This window comes from Polypterus senegalus, chromosome 2, assembly GCF_016835505.1.
Source record: "Polypterus senegalus isolate Bchr_013 chromosome 2, ASM1683550v1, whole genome shotgun sequence".
NCBI classification, from domain to species: Eukaryota; Metazoa; Chordata; class Cladistia; order Polypteriformes; family Polypteridae; genus Polypterus; species Polypterus senegalus.
In genome coordinates, this window is record NC_053155.1 from 201,831,115 (window position 1) to 201,856,638 (window position 25,524).

Consider the following 25,524-nt stretch of genomic DNA (forward strand, 5'->3'; position numbering starts at 1 on the left):
TCTGTGTGTAAATATATATATGTGTGTGTGTGTTTGTATGTGTGTATATGTATGTGTATATATGTTGATATGTGTATATATATGTATATATATGTAGATGTGTATATATGTGTATATGTAGATATGTATATATGTATATGTATATATGTTTATTTGTGTGTGTGTGTGTGTGTGTGTGTGTATATATATATATATATATATATATATATATATATATATATATATATATATATATATATATATATATATATATATATATATATATATATATATATATATATATATGACAGCAACACTCATAACAGTGACAAAACAATTACATTGACAATCATGTTACGTCATTTTTAAAATGTTTCCTTTTCTTTTTCATAACTTCTTTAACACACTACTTCCCTGCTGCGAAGTGCGGGTATTTTGCTAGTCAAATATAAATTGCAGCAGACTGTTTAAAATTAGTGATTTCTCTATCTTTTTTTTTTATAGAGGACGCAGTGGAAATACCCCTAATCTTTCACCCGAAGGCACCTGGGCGATACCCATGTCAGATAGTACTGCATTCTTCCAGAGATGTCCGTGTACACCTCATTGAGTGTGTGGTAAATTCAGAGGAAACAGAAGCAGATCTGATGTTTGTAACTCCTGCTCTTCAAACTGTCACACAGGATATCCCAATTGTAAGTTGAATTGTGCACAAAAGCCATTTCACAAAAGCGTTACTTATTTAGTTTGTTATATTTCATTCCAAATGTTTAATAATCATGTTCAGTTCACTTATGCAGTTTTATAAGGGCATATTCCTATACTTTGAGTGTGTGGCATTTTCTGTTTTTAGGGCATACTTTAACATATAATGTCAGATTTTTTAAGTTTATTGGTAGCAAAAGTAGATTTTTATTGAGAAAAATGACCTTTTCAGAATGGACCTGATGAATAATAATTATATTGCAAATTTCTGAAAGATGCTTGCCTGAAGCCAATATAGTAATGAAAATGTTTCATATTTAAATTGGTCACACAGGATTCAAGTTAGAAAATATATTTATGACAAAAGGGTTAACTGACATTTGAGAATCACAGTTTGGCTAGATTCAGATCAGTAACTATTTAAGCAACTTGTCAAGCTGTGGAAGAACAACTCGAGATATAATGTTATTTGTAATTAAATATTTTGTTACATTTTTGTTTAATAAACAATTAGATAAAAATATGAAACAGTTCTAAAAGTATAGTTTTGTCCTGGTAAAGAGAAGCTTTAGTAAATTATTTTTTAACAGTAAGATAACATCCAATCATTATTTCATAAATTGCTAACTTAAAGCATGGTGCTACTGTGGCTAGTACTACTGACTTATGTATCCAGCCTTCAGTGTAAGAATCCTTTGCCTGCTTGTTGTCGATTTGGAGTCTGCAGGGTTTTTCCTTAAGTACCTGGGTCATCCAATAAGTAATCCGGTTTTCCTTCCATATCCCCAATATATGCATGGTAGATGGACTGATAACTTTATAAACTAGTTCCAGTTTAAGTGTGGGTATGTTTATCTTGCAATGGACTGGTAACTGCATCCAGGAAGTTTTTTGCCTGTCCAGGGTGTTTCTTTTCAGAGCTGTCTGTTTTAGTGCAGCTAACGCACAGTATGCTACATGTCATTTATTAGTAACTAGCAAAATACCTGCGCTTCGCAGTGGAGAAGTAGTGTGTTAAAGAAGTTATGAAAAAAAAAGGAAACATTTTAAAAATAACGTAACATGATTGTCAATGTAATTGTTTTGTCACTGTTATGAGTGTTGCTGTCATATATATATATATATATATATATATATATATATATATGTATATATATATATATATATATATATATATATATATATTGTGAACGCTGGCCCCGGCACAGACAGACGGACAACATTTTTTCACCACACACCATTTATTATGTACACTATTTACAGAATACTTTTCTCACGTGCACCCCCAGTGCCTTCTTGCACCGATTTCCCCAAAGTCCAGGCCCACAGTCTCTTGTGCCGCCAATGACTAGAGGGAGGCGGCCCCTTTATGGGGAGCCGGATGGGCTCCAGCTGCTTCCCAGCACTTAACGGTGGCCACACCCCTGTGTGGCGGAAGTGCCGGCTGTGCACCCGGAAGCCGTCCGTGTCTCCCCGTTCGTCTTCCCCCCGGCACTTCCTGGTGTGGCGGAAGTGCCACGCTCCCGGAATAATTAGGCACTGGGGCGCCGCCTGGCGGTGGCCATGGGTCCCTACAGGGCTGGGCTTCCAAGCCCTGTACCCGAGGCCCCCTGCATAACCAGGACGGACGCCCCCACTCGGTCTGGAGGAGGCACTCGCCCTCCTCTGGTCCTCCAAAGCGTCCCGGCCGGGCTCCAGCCCCAGCCGAGGACCGTACGGGATAAACCGGCATCGGGGCGCCGCCTGGCGGTGACCACGGGCCCCTACAGGGCTGGGCTTCCAAGCCTGCCACCCGTGGTCCCCAACAAAACCAGGACGGACGCCTCGCGGTCTGGATGAGGCACAAGCCCTCCTCACGTCCTCCTGGGGACCACAATATATATATATATACTGTATATACACACACACACATAAACATATATACATATACATATATACCTATATGCATATCTACATATACACATATGTACATATACACATATATACATATATTTATATATATATATTTACACACAGACACATATATATACATATACTGTATATACAGATCTACATATATATACATATCTACATATATACACACATATATATACATATCCACATATATATATACATATCTACATATATATATATATATATATACACATACATACTTACATATATATATATATACATATATATATATACTGTATATGCAAAATCCCCGTGCTTCGCAGCGACGAAGTACTGCTTTTAAATTTTTATTAAGAACAAAAGAAAACCTTTTTAAACTGAGGGAAAATATACCAATAACTATCTGTTAAGGATCTCTTTGTATACCACGTTGTCACTTCAGCACTCCGGTTGTAATATGACCAAGCTGTGCACTGAGCTTACTCTTGAGAATGCAACGTATAGTTGTCCAGGAGAAAAGCAATGGTGCCTCAAATCAATGCCAACCTTTTGTATGGTCTGTCCCTGAGACTTAGGAATTGTCATCGCGAAGCAGTGCCTTACTGGAAATTTGAGGCATTTGAATTGAAATGGGAGATCAGAGGGTATAACGGTGATGCGAGGAATACATTCAGAGTGTGGAGCGCTGCTGTTTTTTTGTGTAGCTGCCTTCACACAGCTTCTCCGCTGCTTTATAAACGAACGCCATATAAGGCCATCGTTTCTCCTTGCTTCGCGGTCCTGTACTATTTTATTGTTCGTTTATTATGATTGTTATATTTATTGTGTAGCTATTTGAGACTTACTTTACTGTTCAGGTAACAATTTCCTTTATTTAATCCGCGGCTTGTATGCTATTTTTTGCTCGTTTATTACGATTATAGATATTTATTGATTCCCTTCTTTAGCTGACTGCCTGCTCATATAAGGCGCTCCACTGGTTTTTTGTGAAGCAACCTTTACACAGCTTCTCTGCTGTTTTATAAATGAACGACATATAAGGCCATCCTTTTTTCCTTGCTTCACTGTTTTATTGTTCGTTTATCACAATTGTTATAGTTCTCTTTATATAGCACGTTGTCAGTTCAGCACTCCGGTTGTAATATGACGAAGCTGCGCGAGCTCACTCTTGAGATGCAACGTATAGTTGTCCAGGAGAAAAGCAATTTAGCCTGAAATCAATGGCAACCTTTTGTAGGGTCTGTCCCTGTGATGTATTACTTGTCATCGCAAAGCAGAGCCTTACTGGAAATTGGAGGCATTCGAATTGAAATGGGAGATCAGAGGGTATAACGGGGATGCGAGGAATACATTGAGTGTGGAGAAACTCTAGAGACAGCGTGTGTTTTAACTTGTGGATTTTTCTGTGAGTATTTGGTGGCAGCGTGACGAAGTTGCTTCCGCAAGGCCGTGTTATCTGTGGAGCTCAGCTCGGAGCATATTCTTTTCCTACCTTGTCAATTGTGTAGTGCATTTTTTGAACAGGTTTGATGCATGGAAGTGATCACTCGTACTGCGTTCAGTCAGTTCATGTGAGCTGCTCTCTTGTGTGATGTTGCGATGTCCACGGCTTTATTTAATGTTAGCTAAAACCCGGCACTTAAAAGTTTCTCGCTACAGCAATTATAACTCCGTTACAAAGTGATCCAAAGTCTCGTTTATACCTTGTGTCTTCTCATTAAACTTGTATCTCGTGAATAAAGTATTCGACGAAGGCATGACAAACGGCAGTGGGAGCATGTCTATAAACTTAATTTAAACTTACGGTTTACACCGTGCTTTGTTTCCACAGTAGCTGCACTTATGAATAAGCTTGTATGCGTTTTTCTTCAGCGCTGTTTGGAGCTCTTCCTTGTTTTCTACATACTGCGTTCACAGTCAGTTCACGTGATTACGTGGGAGGCGTGATGATGTTACACGCAACTCCGCCCCTCACGGCCATCGAGCTGAAGTCCATTACAGTATATGGAGAAAAATAGGTTCCAGTTATGACCATTACGCGTAGAATTTCTAAATGAAACCTTCCCAACTTTTGTAAGTAAGCTGTAAGGAATGAGCCTGCCAAATTTCAGCCTTCTACCTACATGGGAAGTTGGAGAATTAGTGATGAGTGAGTCAGTGAGTCAGTCAGTCAGTCAATCAGTCAGTCAGTCAGTCAGTCAGTGAGGGCTTTGCCTTTTATTAGTATAGATCCTGCTACAAACAAGGAACAATCTGTAAACTTTGATTTATGCCCTTTTATCATGTTTAAATTTATAGAGAAATATTTACATATTATTTTTCTGAGTTTAATTTCCCTAAAAGGTGATCTATAAACAATTTCCTTAACTTTTTATGTAAATAAATATGCAAAATAATATTTACATGAATGTTAATTTTGGGTCAGAACCTTTTTTGCGTTCATTGGGCACAATTTAATATCAGTTATACACTGAAGCTTTTTACTTAATCTTTATCAACTGCTTTATTAATTTATTTCCTTTAGTATTCAAAACAAGTAATGTTGAATTATAAACAGATGAAAACATTATTCACCTCTCAAATATAAGGAGAATTAAATTGCTGTTGGCATATTTGCTGAACTACTCCATCCTGAACAAAAAACCTTTTCACTAGACTCCCAACCAAAGGTTTGTATATACAAATTCAAAGACAATCAAAACATTGTGACTTACTAAACTCTATACATATGTATAAAACATACTGTACTGTCAGTTAGATTTTTTTCTTTTATTGTCCTAGAGCAACAAAACCTTGCAAGAGTGGAGTATTCAAGGCGTCATTGAGGGCAATGGATTTTATGGTCCTTCAGTTATAAATGTACGAGCTGGTGAAAAAGTTCAGTATCCACTGATGTTCAAACCTATGTGTGAAGGCATTACTCTGGTAAGCCAGTTTATACAAAAAAAATTATCATTTTTTCACAATTTTCTCATTATAAGTAATATAATATTGTGTTTTCAATATGTACAAGAACAGTGTTTTTCAACCAGTGTGCAACAGTATAGTTGTGCACCATGAGACGTGGGCAGTGGGGCATACAAGTTGTCTTTGAAGCAGAGAGGGTTCTGCAAAGGGACAAAACAGCTGAGAGATGCCACCAAAGCTCTCACTAAGTGCCGTGTCTGTGAATGCTGATTTCAGAGCTGTTTTTTTACCAGTTTCTCTGGGAGTCTTGTCCCTTCAGACAGTTGAGCATGTGTAAGAGATATAATGTGTTTGTGGTTAGTAGAACAGTTGTGTGCCTTGGGATGTTTTCGATGACAAAAAATGTACCACCCCAGAACAAAGGTTGGGAAACTCTTTCATATGAATAAGAGCAATTTATTAATTTGGAGGCAACAACTATTTTTATTTATATAGCACATTTTCATTCAAACAGTGTAAAACAAAGTGCTTTAAAACAAGTCAAATCAAGTTTATTGTCATGTGTACATAACATAATGAAATTCAAACTAGCATGGCTTCTCAGAACAGTTAATAAAAATACAATACCAAAAAAAATGTACACAGTACATCCTCCCTCCCTCTCTCCAACAAAACTCCACCATTCCTCATTCAAAACCATCTAGAACCCCCGGATCCCCACCCCCGGATCTTCCAAAGTAGCATCCTTGCTCCAAAAACACTTCTATGCTTCCTGCATCAAAGCTCCATCCTCCCTCCTATCACTTTTAAAATAGAACCGGAACTTCAACAAAAACTGTGTCTGGCTTCCACCATCCTCCCTCCTCTGGCTGATACCATTTGGTCCTCTTGATGGAGCGACAAGTATAGCTGGGTATCATCAGCATAGAATTGGTAAGAAAAACTATGATAGGGCCTAGTGAGGAAGTGTCCAGAGAGGATAAGAGAGGGATCAGCACGAATCCTTGTGGCAACACTTTGTTTGCCTGATGCATCCTTGACATATCTCCATATCAGGACACAAGAGGTAGGACTCAGACCACCTAAGAGCAGTTCCAGTGATGCCAAGGTCTGAGAGGGAGGCTAGGAGGATTTGGTAGAATGATGACAGAAGACATGTTAGTAGCTTTAGGCAGTTGAAATGTCAAATGTTTCTTCTTGAAGCCTGACATTTTAGGGTAAAGCAGTATGTCCTGTAGTTTATTTTAAAGATACACATATTTCTTGTGTACTCATTTTAACAGAAGCATGACAATAAAATAAATACAAGGCAGCAACCAGGCGCAAGCTGGGGTCACTAACACACACACACATACATACACACTCATTTCTATGTGTCCAGTTTAGAGTCTTCAACTAGCCTTATGTAATTGTCTTTGGAGTATAATAGGATATCCAGAGGACCAGGTAAAAATACATGCAGACACATGAATAACATTCAAACTAGACACAGACAGTGGTCAAGCCAAAGGGCTAAGATTCAAACCCATGGAACCCCTGGGTAGTAGTGCTAGCCAGTGCACCACCTTCTTATCTCACCAGTAAGTGGCAATTGTCTTAAATGTCACATTCTTCTCAGGCACAGCTTGCTTTTAGGTTTCATTTGGTGATTAGCCCAGAGCTTCTTGTACAAATATCTTAAACATTAAAATACATATAAAAATACACACTGTATGGTATATTACATGAATTGGTAATTTTTTTTTACAGTTAATCTATTTAATCACCAGTCCCAAATCACCAGTATTGAAATTGTTAAATGGCTTAAATACGGTATATTTTAGTTTTTAAAATAGTATAATTCAGAATGTAAGAAGTACAAAAATAAATAATGTTAAGTGCAAAACCTGTATTCTGTTGTTGTGTATTTTGACGTATAATGAAACATTTTACTAATTTTGTCAGTAGTATTGCATACTACCAATGGCAGTTTTTTCTTGTTTTGGATACCTTACAAAGAAGAATGTAGAGCTATGTACTTTAGGGATTCAATGCCCTTTTAATTCATCGTCATCTAATAGTATCTGACACTGCACTACTGAGACAAGACTGACAGCTATGAAAGGAGCATGGTGGCCAGGTGCATAAAGAAAAGGTCATCTGCTATGAAAATAAGCTGCAGTCCACAAGCAAAAATTATCAGCCAGCTTGCTTCTGGCTGGTAAACCAAGTGTCCTTTTAAAACCAAATTTGTTACAAGTCTCTGAAGATTATTATTGCTGTTAAGTAAAATTATAAATGACAGTATTGCTATTCATTTTTATAGAAATCTATGCAATTTATTGTATATAGCAGCTCAAACACTAATTATTAAAGAGGTTTAGGTTAAACAATTCATTAATCAATCATTTTGTTTTTGTACTTTAATCACATCAACACAGAGTACAAATCAAAGAAAAGATAATAATACAAAATAAACTGTATTTTCCTAACACACGTATATAGACTTCATTTTAAATGTCATAGGAAACAAGTACAAAAGAAAAGTTATTGCTGTGGCAGAAGACTGGACTTCTGGATAATGATTTTCCTAGCTTAATATTTATCTTTCTCTTTTTTATCTCACTCCATTAACTCTCAGTTTGTTATCTAATTCAAGTTTCTAACCTTAACTTGATTTATTTCTGATTCTGGTACACAGAATTACAGGTTTTAGAATTTTTTAAATTTTGAATACGTTTATTAATTGACGCTCTAACATGCAATATTCAGAATTTTGGAGACTACCCACCTAATATCCAAACAGCCTTTAAAATGTATAAAGTCCAGAAGCTTAATTTATGCTAGAATTAATGTATAGTGGAATTTGCTTTTCTTCTTCTGTTTTCTCAGAATACATTAGTACTTTTTTCTACAGTGCTATGAATAGTGAACACACCTCTTTTAAGGTTTTATCTTTTAATCAATCATAATGAAAATAAATCTACATTTTAAAGCTATCAAAAGATTAAAGTAGCACAATCTATCTATGAGAGATTTCTTGTATATTTCATTTATTTATTTGTTAAAAATCAATGTAAATGTGGTGTGTAAAATAAGAGGATCTGATTTCTTCAGTACCTAGTGTTGCCAGAAACAAATATATTTTAGCATTACTTGTAAATGGCTCCTTTAGATTGGCTGACAGAAATATTTTTTTATATTCCTCTACATAAAATTGCTTTATCTGGGTGATATTTGATGGCCTTCTTGCACATGTAGCTCACTTCATCTTCCCCAGTGGCACTTTATTAGTATTTACATCTGGGTTTCTGCATTTCCGGATGTTTTGTTGTTAATTTGGTTGTGTTTGGACATTTTCCTCCCAACATAATGCTGCTCTGATCTTGAAGCAACAAATTAGCAGTAAACCTTAGTGCTCACTTTACTGTACTAGACATCTGCAATGAGATTTTCTTGCTTAGTGTTAATATTTGATTTACTCCAAAAAGCTGTCAGGTATTACAGTGAAAACTTTCACTCCTGCATGCGGAACACACCTTTGAAGAACTTTTGTTCTGCTTTCATTTGATAGTGTATTAATTTTTACTATGCATTTAGGTCATTTTTACTAAGGGCAAAAGCTTCTTTCTGCCTCCACTCCCAAGCAGAAAGTTTGTTTGATAACTTTGATTGAGGTTTGAGGCACTATTCAAGTTGCTCTTAGCAGATTGTCAGTGATCTTGGGCCTAATGTGGAAATGGTGTGTATGCACAAAGATGTTGCTTACATCCGTTTCCTCGCACACTTTGTGATGTATAAAAAATAAAATTGGTGTAAAGCCATGCCTATTTTCACACCAGCCTCACCCTGTGCATACACAAGTTTCTGCTTGGTTTTGCAAACTGGAGAGACACTGTGCCAAATCAGTGCTACTGTTTCTGAGTGATGTCGCTTTTTTTCAGATTTGCATCAATGACTCGGGATTTATCAAATACACCGAAATTAATTGCATCTCATTTCCAAATTTAATTCACTTGCTTGTAATCATTCTGTAACAATATAATTGTGCACAGAATCGCCAGACAATTCCGACTACCATAGCTGCATATTTCCAGTTTTGTCTGTAAGCTATGTTTCAGTGTGAATTCTACACATGGTGTTATACATGATGGCTCTTGACTTTCTCCATTCATATATAACCAGTTTTACACAGTAGTTCTTAATTTTAAACTTTTTTTTAAATTGCTTTGTAATTCATCCCAGATAAGCACATTAACAGCCTTCCTTGTGAGGGTTACTGGATGCTTTGCAACTGTATGTTTACAACCAACCAGCAATATTTTCTTATAGTTATTAACACCTAATTCAAATTGTACCCATATTATCCTATGGTTGTCAATAGAACATTTCAATTTTGTTAATTTATTTTTTTGACTGAATAACTGTATGCCTTTTGATGAACTTGCATCACATCCAGGATTGGCTCCTGAAGCCGGTAAGATAGTCACAGGAACCCAACACCACATAACCATAAAAACTGAATTAAGTTGATACAGTAAATTCATGGTAGAATGAATAATTTCAAACTGTGATATACAGGGTGAGCCAAAATGAAGTACCACATTTCTCAAGATCATTGCGCAAGGTAGAGGCAGCCGAGTGAGTTAGGGTGGGGGTCCTTTGATACCCGATCCCTTGTGGTTTTCAGTCTGCAACATTCCTTGCAACATGCTTTCGCTGTCAAAGCGTTCTCCAAAAACAACAAATCCATCATCACTACACAACGCTCTTTCTGAACGTACTTCAGCATTCCTCCTAACAGTTATGTCCCAAATCAGAAAACAATTTTTCAGTGGGTGGCTAAATTTTGACAGACGGGAACAATGTTGAACACAGGCCATCCTCAGAGTGTATGAACGCTGATGAAAACAACCTTGGCTCCCAGACATTCAGCATGCAAACTTGCTTCTTAGGCATTTCCAACACGTCTTTGAGGAGGATTTTGCATGAGGACCTTAATTTCCATCCATACAATATGATGGTAGTGCAGGAACCCATTGAGATAGACTGGGAGAGCCGTACATAGTTGTGCTTGAACATTCTGCAAACCATTCATCGAGATGTCATCGGCATATGCAGTGACGAGGTAGATTTCCATTTGAATGGTTGTGTAAACAAGCAACACTTTCGCTATTGGGGTGAAACTAACCCTTGTGAACTTCATCAGAGACTCCTGCACAGTAAGCATGTTACAGTTTGGTGTGCCATTGCAGAATTTGGCATTGTATACCCTCACTTTCTTGAGGATAGGGGGAGCAACGGTCACCGTCACTTCAGAATGTTACATTGAAATGCTAGAGAACTTTTTTCGGCCCCAACTGGAAAAAATGGATGTGGTGGATGCCTGGTTTCAAGAGGATGGAGCAACAGCTCATACGGTGCAGAGATCCAAACAAGTTTTGTGGGAGATGTGTCTGGGAAAGTTGATCTCCTTGTGTGGTGATGTCATTCACCTGATCTCGCTCTGTGCAATTTCTTCTTGTGGGACTATCTCAAGTTGAAAGTATACACACCGACCTCAAAACCTTGAAGCCCTCAAAGACAACATTCACCATGAAATCCCTGCTATTCCACTTGAAATGGGTGAACAAGTTATGCGAGCATTCAAAAATCATTTCAAAAGTGTATCGCTAATGATGGCGACCTCCTTGAAGACATAAATTTTAAAACATAGTGAAAAAATCTATTTTATATACCCTTTCTTGTGTTGTAATAAAATGTATTTTATCTTGTAGCGTTTTTGTAGGATAAACGTTTGAAATGTGGTACTTCTTTTTGGCTCACCCTGTAGCAGTATTAGTTGTTAAAATAGGTCATCTTATTTTTGCTCTAGAAGTGAAAAATGGGGAACACATTTTTTGTTGAGTTAGATCTTACACTTGTTTTTTACTAATTTTTGGGTGGTGAATCCAGAAATGACCTCAGTTTTTTGCTATCACATCCAGTTTTTACAATACAGGGTACCCTCCATTTTTGTCAAAAAACATAAACATTTTACATACAATGAAAAGATAATGAAATAATGTACTGTTTATTAAAATTTTGTTCATACAAAGGATTTATTGTTGCTCTATGACTTTTTTTACAGTAAAACATTTGAAAATTAATCGGGTAAGCGGTTAAGGTAAAATTTATGCTTATAGCTTTTCCGGAGTGTTCAGTGTTAGGACAATCCTGCCGGATGCTCCAACAATAGTCAGCCATCATATGTACATCCCATCTACCCTGATACTATCCTTCAAATCTTGGTGGAATCTTTCACCTTGCTCATCACTGACTGTACCAAGGTTTTCTGGGAAGTTAGGAAGATGGCTATGCAGAAAATGCACTTTTTGCTCACAACCAAGCATTTTGTAGCTTTCCAAGAGTTTCTGGACAATTTCTGTGTAATTATTTGCTTGTGTGTTTCCAAGAAAGTCCTTGACAATGGCTCTGAATGATAACCAAGCATTCTTTCCGACTTCTGACATTGTCCTAAAGAAATGTTCATCCTTGATGAGCTGCCAAATCTGTGGACCATCAAACACACCGCCCTTTATCTTTTCAAATGACAGGCTAGGAAATGCCAAAATGAATTACTTGAAACAGTCTCTTTCAGTTGGCAAAGCTTTAACGAACTGCTTCATCAGACCCAGTTTCATGTGCAGAGGCGGGAATATAATATTCTTTATATAAACAAGTGGCTCATGTAGAATGTTTGGATCACATGGTTTTAGGGCAGATCTTGGAGGCCAATTCCTTTCCACCCAATGCCTCTCATGAGCTCTGCTGTCCCACATGCATAGATAACAGGGATACTTGGTGTATCCGCGTTGCTGACCAAGAAGGAAGCATACCATTTTAAGGTCAATACAGATAACCCAATTGTGTTGGTGATATTACAACAACTCAATGACTCTCTTTATGTCTGCATATTCTTCACAAAATGAAACTGAATGGCCAATTGGGACTGACCCAAATATATTGCCATTGTAAAGGAGGACACACTTTAAGCGCCGCTTTGAGCTATCGATGAATAGTCACCATTCAGTTGAGTTATAGATTGGAATTCCCAATTCCTCCATTAAACCAGGTATGTTATGGCAATACAAACAGCCACTGTCAGTTCTAAAGTACTGCAGAAATGCAATTTTTCTGGTTCGAAAGTACGATAAGTTTGTTCCTTTTTCAAGTAAGTTTTTCTCACGCAGTCTTGATGCTAGGAGTACTGAACCCATACTTCGATAGTCCTCTTCAATTTCAAACCTTTCATCATTGTTGTCACCTAGTTCATCACCATAATTGTGTTCTTCAAGAGAGGGTAGTGTAACAAAAACCGGCACTGGGATTTCATCTGAATGAGGCACTGGGCGTATAGCCGATGGTAGACTAGGATACTCTATGTTACATTTATTTTTTTTGTTATATTCTGTTTGTTTTCACTATACAAAAGTAACAGTCACTGAAATGATCTCCTGGCTCTCGCCAAACCATAGGTATACCAAATGGCATCTTATCACATGTTCCCTTTGTCCACATCCGTAAACCTTTAAGACACTGGTTTGCACACCTTATGAGGGGCCCAAGACTTATCTTAACTTTGAAATATACCAAATAGGCTTGCTCTACAAATGTGCTGATGTTCGCCCTTTGAATGGGAATGGTGAAACTGGCACAGATATAAAAAAATGAATCAGGGTTGTTTAGGCACTTATGACGAGAAACAGCAGAGCCAGACATGATCTGAAAGAAAGCAAATACGTGTGTAATTAGAAAAATAGATTTTGCTTATTCACTACATAGAGCAGCGCACAACCTCTAACCACAGTGTCTTGCATGTAAATGAATAGCCTGTAAAAATCCACGCTACAGTAATCACACTAATATAAGCGGTAGAGAAAAAACCTGGCATGATAGAAGAAAGCTAACTGCACTTTCAGAATCAGCATACCTATTTTAGTGTAAATAAGCTTAAAAATTGAAGTCAACACAAAATGTGTTCAAAATTGTTCCCCAGTGTTATGTTTCAATAAAGTGATACTTCTTTAGAGAATGTGAATACTTTCTTACAACAAAGTATTCCTTATTTTATTATTTATTTATGTTGTTACTATTGGGAACTTTAAGAATTTCAATTAGATAAGCAAAGTCTCTAGATATACAGTATGTACAATCATACTTCAGTAAGATTTATTTTGGTGTCGTTATTGTCAGCCATACTTTTTAAAACAATTCATGTGTCTTCACCTTCATTTAAATAATTTGTATTTATTATCTGATGAAAGCCTGGTACTGGGATTTGAGTCATTTGGGCAGCTCTGCCAGAAACACATCTTATTACAAAAAACATTGTTCTTTATAGTTTGTTAATTAGAGATTTTGTTATCAAAAACACAACAGAATGAGATGTAATGTCCCTTGTAACACAGATCACCCATAACCTTCATAGCAGAATGCAGGAACATGTTATTTTCACCTTTTTAAAAATTTAATGGAAAGATACCTTCCAAAAAAAAATAGTCTGAGACTCATCCAGGCATCAACTTTCCTTGGACAGCTTGTTTTTCTTTTACATTTTAGGCAGTGCTCTCAGTAGAACCTATCCACTTTCATTTCTTTAGAGGTTTTAATGATCAGACTATTGCAGTTACCCTTTTTACACTGCTAACACATTGCCAGATTTTCCTTATTTGGAAGAACCCTCTACTACCTTGTATTTTGCAGCAGCTTAATGAAGTGTTTTACTTTGTGCAACTAGAAGAAGTAATATTTGCTCAACAGGGTTGAGCGCAGTTATTCTTCAAAATTGTGCACCTTTTTGGAACACACTTGTTTTATTTGAGTTCCCAGAACAACCTCACCTTAGACTTTTTTCTCCTATTTGCCGTTGATTAAAAATATCTAATAAAAAGAAAAGGAAAATATTCTGTCATTAATACAAATATAATACATTATTGTAAAGTTTTTTTAGAAATCTAATGAGAAGATTAGGAAAACATGCGTTAGGTGATTAAACTTTCAATTTGAAAGATCAGTGAAAAAATCTGTTTTGCTAAATCTAAGATCATTACAATTATGCTTTATTTTAACACTTTTAATGTGTTTTAAGAACTTTTTCATTTCATAATAGTGTATTTTGCTTACACCTTCTATCCATTATCCAAACTGCTCTTCTGTTTTGCTTGGTGCATAATGAATATTGTGTACCTGCTCTTGACTAGAGATACTGCAAAGACTGTAATAACTTAAAGAATGCCATGCAGGTACTGTACATATTCTTGTATGGCACTGTCGTGAAGTGATAGTGCTTCTCCCTCATAGCTCTGGATTCAAATTCTACCCTGGGTTCCATATGTGTGGGGTTTGCACATTTTCTCCACTTTCTTCAGGTTTCACATCCCAAAGACATTACTTTTAGGTTAATTGATGACTGTAATTGATAATTAAATGTTCATTCATGTTTATATATGTCACGTATACAAAGTACAGTAAACTTACTTGCATGACGTGTGTGTGACTATGCTTTACTATAGACTGGTCATATGCAGAGTTGGTTTTCACCTTGTACCCATTCCTATTAATGCACTAACAATCTGTCATTTAATAAGTACATGGAAAATTGATTTAATGGATGGGTGTACATTATCCTAATAATATTGTTGTATTCATATTATAATGCATTTTTATAGCTAAACATTTATATATTTGTTCACTTGAGAAGCATGATTTTAATTAATGATAATCTGTTTTACTTAAAGGTATTCACTATTAAACAGTCTTGGAATTTCTTTAGTATGATTTTTTTTTTATTTCAAGCAGCATTCTTTTGATGTTTTCCATTAGGGCAAACTTACTCTGCAGAATTATACAGATGGTACCAGACAAATTTTTGGACTGAGAGGAGTTGGAAAAAAACCTCTGGCTTTTGATCATGCTGTGATAGACTGTAGAGTGGGTCAGCTTGCACAGAAAGTCCTGATGGTGCCAAATTTTACACAGACCAGACTAATATGCAAGGTAGGTACAGTGAGTAGTTATTTCAATTAGGCATAATGAGTATAACAGTAAAATTAAGTATTTCAAATGTGGTTAAAAACACACTTAACTGAATCACCAAACTGTCGCACCTGATTGTTTATTTTCTACCTGTGTGTATCTGTGTTGAACAGCTGAGCATTGGCATAGAGAGGGCTATGCAAATGCTGGCAGAGCTTCTCGAGCTGTCAGTGCAGCTACACTGTAGGTGGTGTATCGACTGTGCTATACCTTTATATCTATCTGTAATAAGAATATTGGCAGGTTTTTTTGTGCATTCAGTGCTAGTAAGTGCATCATTAACAACAACATTTATTTATATAGCACATTTTCATACAAACAGTAGCTCAAAGTGCTTTACATATTAAAGAATAGAAAAATGAAAGACATAATTATAAAAAATAAATCAACATTAACATCGAATAAGAGTAAGGTTCAATGGCCAGGGGACAGAAAAACAAAAACTCCAGACGGCTGGAGAAAAAATAAAATCTGTAGGGATTCCAGACCATGATACCGCCCAGTCCCCTCTGGGCATTCTACCTAACATAAATGAAACAGTCCTCTTTGGATTTAGGATTCTCACGGAAGGGCTTGATGATGATGATGGTCACGTAGACTTCTTCCTTTTAATCCGTCCATCATTGTTGGAGCATCATGAAGCTTTGAGTAGGTGGAGGTGGCGCAGGCCACCACCACAAAGAAACCGGAAAAAGAAACAGAAAAGAGAGTAGGGGTCAGTACCGATTTTAGAGCCACCATGAATAGTTGTTATGATGAATTGAACAGAGTATCAGGATTAAGTTAAATTACGATTAAAATGAAGTTATAAAAAGGCCATGTTAAAGTAATGTGTTTTCAGCAGTGTTTTAAAGTGCTCTACTGTATCAGCCTGGCGAATTCCTATTGGCAGGCTATTCCAGATTTTAGGTGCATAACAGCAGAAGGCCGCCTCACCACTTCTTTTAAGTTTTGTTCTTGGAATTCTAAGGAGACACTCATTTGAGGATCTGAGGTTACGATTTGGAATATAAGGTGTCAGACATTCCGATATATAAGATGGGGCGAGATTATTTAAGGCTTTATAAACCATAAGCAGAATTTTAAAGTCAATCCTGAATGACACAGGTAACCAGTGTAGTGACATCAAAACTGGAGTAATATGTTCTGATTTTCTTTTCCTAGTTAGGATTCTAGCAGCTGCATTCTGCACTAGTTGCAAACGATTTATATCTTTTTTGGGTAGTCCTGAGAGGAGTGCGTTACAGTAATCTAGTCGACTGAAAACAAACGCGTGAACTAATTTCTCAGCATCTTTCAGTGATATAAGAGGTCTAACTTTACTTATGTTTCTTAAGTGAAAAAATGCTGTCCTAATGATCTGATTAATATGTGATTTAAAATTCAGATTACAGTCAACAATCACCCCTAAGCTTTTTACCTCCGTCTTGACTTTTAATCCTAATGTATCCAGTTTATTTCTAATAGCCTCATTGTATCCATTATTGCTGATCACTAAAATTTCAGTTTTCTCTTTATTTAACTTGAGAAAATTACTATTCATCCATTCTGAGATACTAGTCAGACATTCTGTTAGTGAATCAATAGAATCGGGTCATCAGGTGCTATTGATAAGTACAGCTGTGTGTCATCAGCATAGCTGTGGTAGCTCACATTGTGCTCTGAGATAATCTGACCTAATGGAAGCATGTAGATTGAGAATAACAGCGGACCCAGGATAGAGCCTTGTGGAACACCATATTGGATATCATGTGTCTTCGAGTTGTAATTCCCACAACTAACAAAATATTTTCTCCCTGTCAGGTAGGATTCAAACCAATTTAAGACTGCCAGAGAGGCCCACCCATTGACTAAGGCGATTTCTAAGAATGTTGTGATCAATGGTGTCAAATGCAGCACTCAGATCTAAGAGGATGAGAACAGATAAATGGCCTCTGTCTGCATTTACCCGCAAGTCATTTACTACTTTAACGAGTGCAGTTTCTGTGCTGTGATTTGTTCTAAAACCTGACTGAAATTTATCAAGAATAGCATGTTTATTGAGGTGGTCATTTAACTGCATAATGACTGCCTTCTCCAGAACTTTACTTAAGAAGGGCAAGTTAGAGATGGGTCTAAAATTTTCAAGAGCCGAGGGGTCAAGATTATGTTTCTTAAGTAGGGGTTTAACTACAGCAGTCTTAAGACAGTCTGGGAAGACCCCAGTATCTAGTGACGAATTTACTATGTCAAGAACATTATCAATTAGCACGCCTGATACTTCTTTGAAAAACCTTGTTGGTATCGGGTCAAGGACGCAGGTGGAGGGTTTTAATTGAGATATTATTTTTTGTAAATCAGGTAAATCTATCCTAGTGAAAGAGTTTAATTTGTTTATAACAGGATGTTGGGGTTTAGGGGGATCCTTAGTGTTGGGGAGATATACTATGTTATTTCTAATATCATTAATTTTTTGATTGAAGAATACAGCGACAGCCTCACAGGTTTCACTGGAAGCACTTAGGAGGCATTCCTTTGAGCTACCTGGGTTTAGTAGGTGATCAATTGTAGAAATTTGTCATTAATCAAAGTCCTTTATTAGCACAACACAGTTGCTTTCAGGAGTACTTGGTAGATTATTGAAATTATAACCCATTTTGTCTGTAAATACAGAGGAAATACTTAAAGCAAAACTTTTACATTTTTTATTCTTTTGTACAATCTTTGTATTACATTTTTTAATTTAAAGCTTTATGTAATCTTAAAATGTATGTCACTACCCAAAACTGGTGGCATGTTCAGTAAGAAATTGATGTTTCTCATTGCTTGACTTATAACAGTGAAACACAACATTCACGTTGATGGTTGAAAGAACATGTTATACAGTTAAAGCAACCAGGTGACACATCTTCTCACAGAAATTATGTGGAACAAACTTGTCAGTCATGTAGTTAAGGTAAATACCGCACTGTTACATACAGAGAGAACTGGAGATATACAGTACATTTATGAGGAAGCTAAGACATCCTAATATCTCCAACCAATCTATAATTAATAAGATCTGAAAAAAGGCAGAGGAAGTATGTTACTGGCTTCTTGTTGGTGTATGGCTGGTGTTATCTTAGGACTCATAGCATTAAGCTGATTATATAAGTATAAAAACTTAAGTGACAGGGTGGTTTACTCTCCTTTTCATATTTTTGGCATTTGTGTATGTGCATCAATCAACAATTTGCATTTTCAAATCTATGTTCAGTTTCTATTTAGAACATCATTTCTGATTACTGTGGAATGTTTACTTGACCAATGTAGTGAGTGGTAAATTGTACCCATAAAAATCTCATCTAACTTCAATGTGTGAAAATTTTAGAGGTTCGTCTTGAGAGATGCCTCATGTAAATGTATAAGTAAAGCATGTAAGCCAGAAAGCCAGGCATAATTTACACAGACAGGACAGAAAGAAGTCACTTTAGTCAACTATAGTGGAAAAAGGTCTTTGTTTGATGCAAGTGAAAGACATGAGTGGTTCAAGGTATAATTACAGATATTTTCACTGTTTTCTCTGTCGACAGTAATGGTAGTAACTAAGAGGGAAACCTCAGTTTGAAGTTCAAAATAGCAAGCAATTTTTTTTATTTCCCATTTAATTCCTCTTCCTTTATCATCACTAGGGGGCTTCACCCCCTGCTCGATTACGATGTTCTACTTTGTCTTTTTCCGGCCCCGGGTGTGGTTAAATCTCTTGGTCTTTACAGACCAATTTCACTTCTGAATAACGACGTTAAAATACTCTCTAAAATCATAGCTAGAAGGATGGAGAAAGTGCTCCCCTCGGTAATATCACAAGACCAAACTGGATTTATTAGGGGCCGACACTTATCTTCAAATCTTCGACGCCTGTTTAATGTAATATACTCACCAACTAAATCAAACACCCCAGAAATATTATTATCATTGGATGCAGAAAAAGCTTTCGACATGATTGAATGGAAATACCTTTTACTATTTTGGAGAAGTTTGGGTTTGGCCCGAACATTTGTGCATGGATTAAATTACTGTATACTAACCCAGAAGCTTCAGTTTGCATCAATAACATTTGCTCAGACTACTTTAAACTAGAACGTGGCACAAGACAAGGATGCCCTTTGTCACCACTGCTGTTTGCAATTGCCATTGAACCACTGGCAATACATTGTCGAAATACTGATCAGATAAAGGGGATTAGCAGAGAAGGACTGGAACAGAAAATCTCATTATATGCAGATGACATGGTACTGTATATATCGGACCCAGAAAATTCTGTGCCTGCAGTCTTAGCAGCACTCACAGAATTTCAAAAGCTCTCTGGTCTCAGAATTAATCTGAATAAAAGTGTACTCTTTCCGTGAATTCGCAAGCATATAATATTAGATTAGACACCCTTCCTTTTATCATTGCAGAACAGTTTAAATACCTCGGGGTAAACATCACAAGTAAACATAAAGTTCTATATCAACAAAATTTCGTCGTCTGCATGGAAAAAATTAAACAAGACTTGCATAGATGGTCAACCCTTCATCTCACACTAGCTGGAAGAATTAACACTGTTAAGATGAATATTCTTCCTAAGCTCCTTTTTATTTCAAAACATACCAATATACATTAATAAATCGTTCTTTAAGCAATTAGATTCAACAATAACCTCATTTATTTGGAATTCTAAACATCCACGCATCAAAAGAGCGACCCTACAAAGACAAAAGGCAGAAGGTGGCATGGCTCTACCTAACTTCCAGTTTTATTACTGGGCGCAAATATACAGGCGATAAGAACCTGGACACAAATAGAAGAACATACACAGGCATGGACCGCAATAGAAGTAAAATCCTGCAGTACTTCTTTGTATTCCTGCTCTGCTCCAATAAACACACGCTATCGGCAATACACTAATAACCCAATTGTGCTCCACTCACTTAGAATCTGGAACCAATGTAGAAAGCATTTTAAGACGGAGAAGCTTCTTTCTGTGGCACCCCTGCAAAAGAACCACCTCTTTCAACCCTCACAAACATATGCAGTTTTAATATCTGGAAAAATTTGGACTTAACTTGTTAGAGATCTTTATATAGACAACGTCTTTGCATCCTATGAACAATTACAGTCCAAATTTAACATTCCAGCTACAAATTTCTTTCACTATCTTCAAATCAGGAACTTTGTTAAACAGAACCTTCCAGATTTTCCTCATCTTGCACCCTCATCCACGCTGGAAAAAGTATTGCTCAATTTCAAGGAGTTAGACTCCATCTCTACAATATATAAAATCCTTTTACAATCCCTTCCTTTCAAAGATCCAAGAGGACACTGGGAAAATGACCTCTCAATTAATATATCAGAAAAGGAGTGGAAAGTAGCAATGCAGAGAATTCACTCAAGCTCCATATGCAAAGCATACAATTATACAACTCAAAATTATATATCGAGCACATCTGTCTCGACTAAAACTCTCAAAATGTTTCCAGGGCATGATCCAACCTGCGAACGTTGCAACCAAGCCCCAGCCTCACTGGGTCACATGTTCTGGGCCTGCACCAAATTAACATTATTCTGGACAAAAATTTTAATTACCTCTCAGACAGTCTTGGACTCACAATCCCTCCTAACCCATTAACAGCTGTGTTTGGGGTTCTTCCAGAGGGTCTTAAGGTGGAGAAAGACAAACAAATTGTGATTGCATTCACTACACTGTTGGCACGCAGACTTATTCTGATAAACTGGAAGAACCCAAACTCTCCTCTTTTAAGTCAGTGGGAAACTGATGTGTTATACTATTTGAAATTGGAAAAATCAAATACTCAGTTAGAGGATCTGTGCAGACTTTTTTCAAAACATGGCAGGATCTAATCAGTAATATTTTGAAATGAGTTTATAAAGCACAGAGAATTTGTTGATTTAGGTATTTTTTACAAGCCTTAAATTTTACACCATTTGGCTTGCTCTCTCTCTCAAGGGTGGGGATCGATCTGTTCTTAGCATAATTCTTTTTTTTTTTGTAAAAACTTGATTACTATGTATTGATTATAATAAAATTAATAAATAAAAAAAATTTAAAAAAAATAAAAAAAAAATCTCTTGGCACAAAGTCTAGTCTCGTGGGACGGGCTGATTATTACTTTCCTTATTTTCAGAATTTGCACATTGATTATTTTTGTTCTTTTTTGCTTTCTTTTTTTAATTCTTTTCTCTCCAACGATTTTGGGTCTCTTTTCGACGCGATGCTCTTTCTTCTTCGCTTAGTCGTTAACGTGTTATCTAGAACATATAAAATTTTTAAGAGCTGAGAGCACAGGAAGTGTGTCTGCCAAAAGCATTCCAACAACTGAGAGGATAGTTGACTGTGGTCTTGTTTGAAAATGGTTGTAAGTAGGGAGTGACTTGCAGAAGTCACCAGTTATTATGGTCTAGTTGTCTGTAGAACAGAGATAGCTATTCACATATGGCCATCACCATTGGCAATGACTTTCTGAGGTAAATCCACACCCCTGGAGCTGAAAGCGTGCTGTGGAAGAGGACGAACGTGGTAGTTGGCAAAGTGAAACATACACCTGGCCATCTTCTAAAATGGTTACCTTCTTAAAACAACATGTATATGCTGTTTTGCAATGCATGTGTAATCCTAAGACATAGGTAAGTACTGGATAATATTTTTGACTTGAACCCTGATGCCTTCGCCTTCATTATAAAGCTCAAGAGCAGTCTAGTTGTTTATTTATAATTTATAAAATTTTAATCACTTTAGAAAGCAGGTTCATGTGGCAAATTAATATTTATCATGACAGTGAAAAAACACCTTTGATTTCAAAAATACCAGTCTTTTAAGTTTAAAAATTACTTGAAATGGGTTTAGTGTATATATGCATTTGCAAATCCACAATCTCTGCTGAACAACTGTCCTCCAGAAATTTAATAGAATTGTAAATCAGATATATTTATTGATTTAAAAGAATGGACCCACCCTGGTCAAACTACATGTTTTACGTAATCTCCAATTAAAAAGAAGTCAACACAATCTCCGTAGGGCATATGCTTAAGTGTGATTTTTGTACATTTTAATTAATAATTACTATGTATTTCCTGAATTTAATAGATTGAATACATACTGCAACAGTGAATTTAGCATGTGTAAAAGTATAACATATCCTTGGACTACAACCATAGTTTCCACACATTTCTTGTAGACAGCTAAGAGTCTTTTGCTCTTTCCATACTATTATCCCTTAACACTTTCTTGCAGAAAACTCTGTCATTCTTAGTCTCTCGACAAAAATATTCAAGTGGGGGTAACATTGAAAGCAAATTCATTTTCATGTTAGTTTATTCCTTTAAGTGCTTCATGGTTATTATTAAGTTATGTTTTCAGTCATTATGCCAAAATATTCAGTTCTTTTCAGCATCAACTTCTAACTGATCCTGCAGCATTAGCTTTCAGGATTTGTTCATTTTTAAAGTCATATTATTCACTCAAAACAATTTGTGCAGCAACAGCCTGTCACACAACCCCAAATCATAACAGATAGATAGATAGTGTTCTTTTCCTTTAAATGTTTTTTAAAATGTATCTTGTCATCATGGAACCAAAAATTCAACAGGACATTTACAATTGTACCAGGGTGCAGCTTTGTATATCTGACAGGATTACAAGCTTTTATATCTTGGATTTTTCTGGGTCTTCAAGGTTTTGCCTTGGGTTAAACAGTTTCACTCAATTCTGTTTCTTCTGACAGTGGAAATTCTAAATTGGAATGATTTATTTATCTTTTATAGTCTTTTACTACTTTAAAAGAGCCAGTTCTCCTCATTTTTATGTCTCCAGTCAGCTGCTTAGAGGAACCCATGATGCTGCTTTAAGACACAACATTCTCAGAGACTGGAATTAACAAGCATTTATTCTGCTCTGTATATGGCATAAAATAAAACTTAATCAATAAAATTTTTGTTTTACTTAGACATTCACTGAAACATGTCATTTAACCAGGGGGTCTATCTTTGTCATATGGCTAACCAATTTATTGTATTATGCCTGTTTACAATGTAATTTAAATTGATTACATAAAGGTTGATTATCAGTACTTCCCTAAAGATATTTTACTGTAGCATGCCACCCATACATCTATTCTCCAACCCACTATATCCTAACTACAAGGTCATGCTGGAGCCAATCCCAGGGCGCAAGGCAGGAAACAAACCCCAGGCAGGGCGCCAGCCCTCCGCAGGGCATGCACACACACACCCACCACAGACTAGGCACAATTTAGAATCTCCATTGCACCTAACCTGCATGTCTTTGGACTGTGGGAGGAAACCAGAGTACCCGGAGGAAACCCACACAGACACGGGGAGAACATGCAAACTCCATGCAGGGAGGACCCTGGAAGTGAACCCAGGTCTCCTAACTGTGAGACAGCAGTGCTACCCACCGCGCCACCATGTTGCCCTATTTGGAAACATCTGGCTAAAAAAACACTTTGTATTCTTATAGTCTTAAACTACAAGTGCAGTATATTTTTGCACTGCTCTCACAGAAATATTTTTTTAACATTTGGCAAGTAGTAGCAGTGACTTTGTTTCATGAAAAATCTGGCTCCACATTCTTTACAATGTCCTTTTTTCATAATTTCATTGCCATTTTTATGCTGACATTACTCACAACAGGATCAATTTTCTTGCCAAATGGCATAACTAGAAATGTAATTAATCATTTGATAAGCTGTTTCTAAAAGACCCCTCCAGCCAGTTTCACCATAGCAATAATTTCAACATTTAAATACCCTTCATAGGCTGTCATGACTTTATTATGCTTTTAAATTATTTATACTCTTGGAATATTCTGTGATTTTTTTTAAATGACTGATATTAATACATATTTGAAGTATTTTAACCTTTCATGTTCAGAGCTATCATTTAGTTTGACCTAACATTTTGGATAGAAGCAGATGTTTATTGCTCACCCAGGCAATGCTGGTCAGCAATTCTTTTAATGAAAAGATGAATCTCACTGTGGTATTAAGCTAGTGATGCTTTGGAGAATCATCCTCTTGATGATACATCAGCAGCCCAATGACTATGCCCCCCAATCCATGACCTTTTATTCAAGACTGCATTGCCAGATGTCTGGTTTCAATTTGCATAAATTATGACCATCTGGAATAATCATTTCCATCCTTTTTAATGTCTAAACATTTTTTGCATGATTATTTTCTTGTTTATTCTAAAGCCTACACATGTACACGTACAAAATAAATGAATTATCAACACCTTCTGGCTATGGACATACTTATTGCCCATAAAGTTAATGTAATGTATTTCTTTTGCTGTCCTGAGGCATACTCTTTTCGCTCTGGGAACAAAACCAGCACTGCATAAAGACAGGTTTATTATTTTCTAATTAAATTCTAGTCATGTTTGACAAATGTTTTGATTTAAACAAGATTTTAAAAAGAGTGATGTGACGTGGAGTGCCTAGCTGATTCACTGTACTTTGACTATTCTGTCCTCATTATTTAATTTGTTTAGTTTTCTTACAGTCTGTGTACTATAAAAGTTGATTTTGATATAAGAACTCCAGCATCCTTCCACCAATTCTGTAGATATCATTTAATTTTAACAAAACACAAAGCATGTCAGAAGTTATCCTGGTATCTTATAGTGCAAAAAGCATACACAGCAGGAAGGGACACTTTAAAACTACCAGACAACCTAACAGGCACTTCTTTGGAATGTGAGGATAACACACAGACACCTATGGATTTGGATTATATATTTACCAGATAACCCAACAACCCCATATTTGAAAGGAAACCTGAAGTATCCAGAATAAAAACACGTAGAAGTATGGCGACAATGACTAGGTATGCGATTCAGATCCATGATGCTGGATTGGTGAGGCAGCAGTGCTAACAATTGTGCCACTCTACCACCTAAATATGTAACTAGTTGATTTTTTAAATCACATATCATATAATGTAG

At 36.4% G+C, this 25,524-nt stretch overlaps 1 protein-coding gene across 1 annotated transcript in view; it reads left to right on the forward strand.

The window, feature by feature from the left end:
• The window catches only part of LOC120524451 (cilia- and flagella-associated protein 47-like), a 644,864-nt gene that overhangs the window by 349,628 nt on the left and 269,712 nt on the right, over positions 1–25,524 (forward strand). Inside the window, exons 50-52 of the mRNA XM_039746304.1 lie at positions 484–674; positions 5,359–5,502; positions 15,328–15,501. Of these exons, the coding sequence (XP_039602238.1) occupies positions 484–674; positions 5,359–5,502; positions 15,328–15,501 (509 nt within the window). The remainder of the gene's footprint in view (positions 1–483; positions 675–5,358; positions 5,503–15,327; positions 15,502–25,524) is intronic.